The sequence below is a fragment of the Oncorhynchus gorbuscha genome, linkage group LG18, assembly GCF_021184085.1.
Source record: "Oncorhynchus gorbuscha isolate QuinsamMale2020 ecotype Even-year linkage group LG18, OgorEven_v1.0, whole genome shotgun sequence".
NCBI lineage: Eukaryota > Metazoa > Chordata > Actinopteri > Salmoniformes > Salmonidae > Oncorhynchus > Oncorhynchus gorbuscha.
Window position 1 is genome coordinate 21508677 of NC_060190.1, and position 6203 is coordinate 21514879.

At 41.3% G+C, this 6203-nt stretch overlaps 2 protein-coding genes across 4 annotated transcripts; both read right to left on the minus strand.

The window, feature by feature from the left end:
• Positions 1 to 387: 387 nt before the first annotated feature.
• LOC124004118 (putative nuclease HARBI1) lies at positions 388 to 1405 on the minus strand. Its single transcript, XM_046312913.1, has 4 exons — positions 934 to 1405; positions 749 to 864; positions 541 to 652; positions 388 to 446 (listed from the first exon to the last, which is right to left on the minus strand). Exons 1-4 carry the CDS (start codon positions 1403 to 1405, stop codon positions 388 to 390), a joined length of 759 nt encoding a protein of 252 aa, XP_046168869.1.
• On the minus strand, positions 1346 to 3786 carry LOC124003595. 3 transcript variants are annotated; one of them, XM_046311972.1, is made up of 9 exons: positions 3586 to 3786; positions 2660 to 2730; positions 2396 to 2572; positions 2244 to 2305; positions 2072 to 2161; positions 1943 to 1984; positions 1701 to 1874; positions 1587 to 1622; positions 1346 to 1488 (listed from the first exon to the last, which is right to left on the minus strand). In XM_046311972.1, exons 1-8 carry the CDS (start codon positions 3741 to 3743, stop codon positions 1587 to 1589), a joined length of 810 nt encoding a protein of 269 aa, XP_046167928.1. In that variant the 5' UTR covers positions 3744 to 3786; the 3' UTR covers positions 1346 to 1488. The 3 variants fall into 3 exon arrangements, with proteins under 3 accessions (XP_046167928.1, XP_046167929.1, XP_046167930.1); XM_046311973.1 differs by lacking the exon at positions 1943 to 1984; XM_046311974.1 differs by lacking the exon at positions 2660 to 2730 and having other exon boundaries at positions 3586 to 3723.
• Positions 3787 to 6203: the final 2417 nt, after the last annotated feature.

The window sequence follows — 6203 nt, forward strand, 5'->3', positions numbered from 1 at the left end:
GTAAAAAACGAACCCAAAAAACCCAAATTCCTCTGCCACCGCAGGACATATTTAACCAAAATTGAAAGCACACATACTAACTAAAATAATTCAACACATATTGGTCCCTCAGCAGCCGACCACTGTCGTCATCAGGGAAGATTGCCGGATTGTCCCAGTCCATGGCTGGTGGCACTCTGGGGGCCCTCTCCTTCCTCAGGCAGGCCACATTGTGGAGGACAGCACAAGCCACAGTAATATCACATGCCCTAACAGGGCTGACCCTTAATTTGTGAAGGCAGTGAAAGCGTGCCTTCAGGAGGCCAAAGGTCATTTCAACTCTGGCCCTGGTCCTGGCATGGGCATGGTTGTAGGCCTGCTGTGCTTCCTGGGGGTCTGTGAAAGGTGTCAGGAGAAAAGGCTGGCAGCCATACCCCTGTCTCCCAGCAACACACCAGAGAATTCACCTGTCAACACAAAATCTCATCATTACTACCTCATAAACACAGTGATATTCTTGACACAGCCATGATGGTTATAAATAGGGGTTGTGTGGCTTACCTTGTGATAGGCACTGATAGATTTCAGAGGCCCGAAAGATTCTGGAGTCATGGACTGAGCCAGGCCATTTTGCCACAACATTGCTGATCACACAGTCAGCATTGCAGACCATCTGAAATCATAAGATGAGGAATATTACACCAATCAATGCACATCACTGGCAATGCAGAGTGTTCGTCAATGGACAATATCAAAAAGTTATGTTCATCTGAACATTAATGCTGTGAAAGGATTTCCTATTCACAAAATCGGCCTCATGGGCACCTGAGGGGGCTTTTATCCTTATGTGTGTGCAGTCCACTGCACCAATGACATTGGGGAAACCTGTCACACAAAGTAATGACTATCCTACTATGTGTTAACAGTTGTCCTGTAATTTGTAGATCCTCTTACCTGCAATCCTATAGAACTCCTCTTTGATGTCACAGAGTCTTCTGTGGCCAGGGAAGGAGATGAAGACATCTGCTAATGCTTTGATAGCCAGACACACACTCCTTATTGTGCGGCAAATTGTGGTCTTGTTCAGCTGTTCTGCATCCCCCACTGAGTACAGGAAGGCTCCACTAGCAAAAAAGCGCAAGTCCACACAAACCATTTGCTCCACACTCAGTGCATGGCTCCGTGCAGTGCGGTGCTTAATCCTGGGACCCAGTAGTCTGCATAGATACCTGATGCCATCTGCAGAAAACCTGTATCTTTCATATAGATGGTCGTCAGGGAAGGCCAGTGGGTCCAACCGGTCCCTGAAGACCCTTTCTCGCCTGAAGGCTCTCCTCAGCACAAGTGCTTCTTCATCCACCACATCTCGCACGAATGGGCATGCCATTGTCAGAGCAGAAAGGAACACACAATTTTGGGCCTTCATATAGGCTAGTGGCCACACCTGGTGCTGGGGGGGTGGGCAAAAGAGGGCGATGCCTTATAACGATGACTTGGTTGTACTGATTGCTGGGAAGATAAAAAAAACCTTAGAAAGATGCCACCGTCCTGTGTGCTCACAATAAGAGCTCATATGTCATGGCTCACTTGACTTTACGAGAATATACCTAATTTTTATTTTGAGCTGTGTCATCTTCTTGGAGCTGGGGAGGAAATACAAATAATGATTAATACATTTGTGTTACAGTTAGCATACAGTGTACATTGAAGGCATATCTCACCTCCCTCTCAAGTTTTTTTATTTCAAGGTCCAGTTTCCTAATTGTCCTCTTTTTTATTTCGGACTCCAGTGCAAGATTTTCCATCTTTTTCTTCTTGTACTGAATGTCTATGTCTGCCAGTTCTATTTGGCGCCGGAGGTGGTTGCCATACAACTTTCTGATAGCTTGTGAGCTCTGTGAACACAATACAATTAGCGCAGCTGGAATTTGGCAGGATGTGGTGTCCATTTATTAATACGCACTATGTTGCCAGGCTGGTTTTCCCACTGTATAGCATCTGGGTCCTGTAAAAGAAATTAGATTTTTTGATTTTGATGAGGACTCCTCACCATTGTAGAGTAAATAGTACTTTCACAGTCTTACCATGATACCTCATGCCTTCTGGAATCCAGAGAGATGGTCTCCTCCTCATCATCATCGTCTCCATCATGTGCTGTTGCTGCTGCACTGGGGCCTTCACCCTATCATATTTAATCGGATTCATATTGAAGCCAGTAGACAAGACATGCCAGGCCTACAGTATGCCTTTGATGGAGTACTCACTGGATCAGCATCGTCTGGTGCTTGTGCTGGTGGCTCTAACAGGAACACAGTGCTGCCAGACACTGCAAGGCAATAGGTAAACCAAAGTCAGACAGTCCAAATTGATTCAATATGAATGTGGTTGTATCCCATGTAGAGATGGAAGGACATACCTTGAATGAAGCGGGTGGCATCTTGGGAGGAACCTATGCTCGTCTCTTTCCCCCCAGGGATCCCCTCTAAGACGGGCCTGCCTTTATTTAGCTCCAAGGCCATGTCCTCTGCTGGGGTAAGGTCAGCCTTTGGTGACCCACCACCCGTGCCTTGTCTGTGGGTATTCTTTTTCACTGCTAAAACAGTACAGACAATGTGTGAGCAGGCACCTTCTGGGTACAATATATGCTTGTGCTTTGTTAAATATTAGTCAGGGACCATACCATTCTGCAGAATGTTCTTGTATTTGATTTTGACCTGCTGCCATGTCCGTTTTGGCCCGTTCATGTTTAATCTACACACACACACACACATTTAATGGAGTCACACTGCAAAAAATTACTTGGTATTTTTGTCTTGTTTTCAGTAAAAAAATAAATAAAATAAAAACTTAAATAAAGATGTATTTTCTTGATTTGCTAAATGACCTAGCAAAATAAGTATAGTTTAGACAAAAAATATAAACTTTAAGTAAATGTGTGCTTATAACAAGCAAATAAAAAAATCTGTCAATATAATAAAAATTCTCTTGAAATAAGTTTACTTTTTCCATAAACACTTAATTTTAGAAAAGTTATTGTTTCACTGGCAGATTTTTTTGCTTATTTTCCTAGGTAATTTTGCTCAAGAAAATATTCAAGATGTTTTTTAGATATTTTTTTTTACTGAAAACAAGACAAAAATACTAAGTAAGAAAGACATTTTTGCAGTGCAGTGAGCAACCGACCTTGGGTCCTTTGAAAGGCGCTATATAAATTAAAGTGATTATTATTATAGCTCATCTATTTATTCAATTACATTTTATTTATATAGCACTTTTCACAATTGTTTCATTCTGTCAAAGCAGCTTTACATTAATGAAAGCAGGAGAAACACAAAAAAACGGTGGACAACGGCTAAGATTAAACCGTACTGAGCGTAGTAACGTTAAATAATAATGTAAGGCTTTAATAATAATTTATCATAGCTTTATACAGTGTGATGGACTTACTTTACACAATTTCACTCATATCTGCAGTGCATTTCAATTAAAAATTTAACCGTTTCATAATTACAGTACAACTGCGTTTTTGGAGATGTGAATTAAATATTTGAATTGTAATTGCGATGTTTCAGAGGAGCGGTGAGTGTGTAATTGTGCACTACTTACGCATTCAGGCGGTCTGCAATACTTTGCCACGCTTTTTCTCTTTGCTTTATCACTGTGGCGGTGTTGCCTTTCTTCTTAATTATATCTTTTACCTCCTCGTATGCCTCCATGAGGATTTGTGCTTCCGACGGGGAAAAGTACGCGGCTCTAGTTGCCATGGTAAATCAGTTAATCTGTGATCTGTGGCGGGGTCTATTTGAGTGAGCCATGAGCGCGCACCTATCCAGGATTGGTTTCACCTGGCTTAATGAATCCGTGTCTGCTCATCCTGGCTTGGTCTTTGTGCAACCAATTAAGCCTGGACGCACATGTTTTGGCTTCATTGAGCTCAGCTGAGTCATTTATCCCGGATGTCTTAATTCTACTTTTGTGCAACAGGCCCCTGGCCTAACCAAAATAATAACGAAAACACAGAATACTAAGGCCAGGGTGTGACATGCATAGCCGTTTTCTTTGATAATCAATTTTTATAGCCTAACGAAACATTTTGTAAACCGCTTGTGTCGTGAATTCTGTCTCATGCTACTTTTGACGAAGCATTCGATGTAATTACACAATTACACTATTGACAATAAACATGGCCAGTCACTCCTTTCATTTCTCAATAGGCAGCTCATCACAAGCCCATACGCCACAAAATTGTTTTCCAATGAAGCGGCTCATGAGACCTTCTAGCTCTTGGGTATTCATGTTTTTGCTCAACGATCCTCAATATCTTGATAATAATCCACTAAGACTTGAATAGGAGCATGCATAAACAATCATGCTAAAGGTGTACTGAAACGCATTTCCAGCCCGAGTTTACCTTGGGACACCACAGACAGATTTCCTGAGGTGTCATCATCCGGGGATAATTTGAATGCATACAATGTGTTTTCTGCTAAATCATTTTCTGTCAATAGGTAAAGAGATATTTTAGATGCCTCCCGGTAGCCAGGAATAGATTGTAAAAAACTTGCACAGATACGTTATTAAATTGTGGTTGGAAAGTCCTGCCAGAGAGCTACATACTCTGCATTTAAATGCCTAAAATTGCCCGTATTAGAGGTGTGATCAACCAAGCCTATGATGTAACGGGGTAAAGGGCCTAGAAACAGGTTGACTACAGATTCTACTTCCCACCGGTATGCTAAATGTTTTCATTGTAATTCTTTGGAGAGGGTAAAGGGCATTTCCTTTCATCAAAGCCTGAATGACCCAGACGAACGGCCGGAGATACACATTTAAACTAAATTTACCGTCTTGGGCAGACAGACAAAACTCATCATTGGCCCTGGTTAATTGTAGCCTTAAAATCAACCAAATTTAAGAGTAAACGTTATTGAAAGAAAATGTCATTGTATAGGCCGTAGCAGATGGAACTCTCGAAATTCAGCACAGTAGCAAGCACGTGCCTCCATTTAAGAATAGAGGGCACTGTTCTTGGGGACCTTCAATGCTGCAGAAATGTTTGGTACCCTTCCCCAGGTGTCATGCCCTGACTATAGAGCCCTCAGGGTTCTCAATGGTGTTTTTATTTTAATTTTACCTTTATTTAACTAGGCAAGTCAGTTAAGAACACATTCTTATTTTCAATGACGGCCTAGGAACAGTGGGTTAACTGCCTGTTCAGGGGCAGAACGACAGATTTGTACCTTGACAGCTCGGGGTTTGAACTTGCAACCTTCCGGTTTTAGGTCAGGGCATGACTAGGAGGGATATTTTTGTTGGTGAGTATGATTCCCAATTAGATGCAGCTGTTAATCGTTGTCTCTGATTGGGGATCATACTTAACTTATGGCTAGTGGTTCCGCTAGCGTAACATTTGACAACATTGCAGAAATTAAATTATAAGTATTTAACTTTAAATCAGAAGTGCAATACACCAAATGAAAGCTAAACCTCTTGTTAATCTAGCCACTGTCAGATTTCAAAAAGGCTTTACTGCGAAAGCAAACCATGTGATTATCGATCAGCAGACAAAACATTACGTACAGTTACCAGGCAAGTAGATGAGTCACAAAAGTCAGAAATAAAATTCATCAATTACCTTTGAAGATCTTCTTTTGGCAAAACTAAAGGTCACTTTTTTAGTCTATAATCTATTTTTATAGCCTAAAAAAAACATTTTGTAAACGGCTTGTGTCGTGAATTCAGTGTCCGTCAACTTTGGACGTAACATTCGATGTAATTACTCACTCTAAACGGATATTTATCGAGTCATGGTTGGTTTCATTGCAATCCTCTGTTAGTAACACAGCCATACTTCATGGTTCTTTTCCCGGGACATATTGACCGAAAGAAACAGATTTGAACACACCAAACTATGACCTCATTGCACACCAATGATATGTCCAGTTCTTCGTTGATTGACAATTTCGGACCAATGACCACTGATCTTGAAATCTAGCTTGGTAGATAGCCAATGAGCTGAGGTGAACGGCAATATATAATGGTTCTATTGGGGAAGACTAACCTTTGTGGGAAACGAGTGAAAACACAGCCATTCGCCATTGAAAATTCTAAGCAGCCACGCTGGTTACATGCAGCAGTATTGTTTGAGAGCATTTTCAGCTGTTTCACCTGAATAATTATGGCGAGTAAATCTGTAAAATCAAAGACAATGTCTAAATATACAG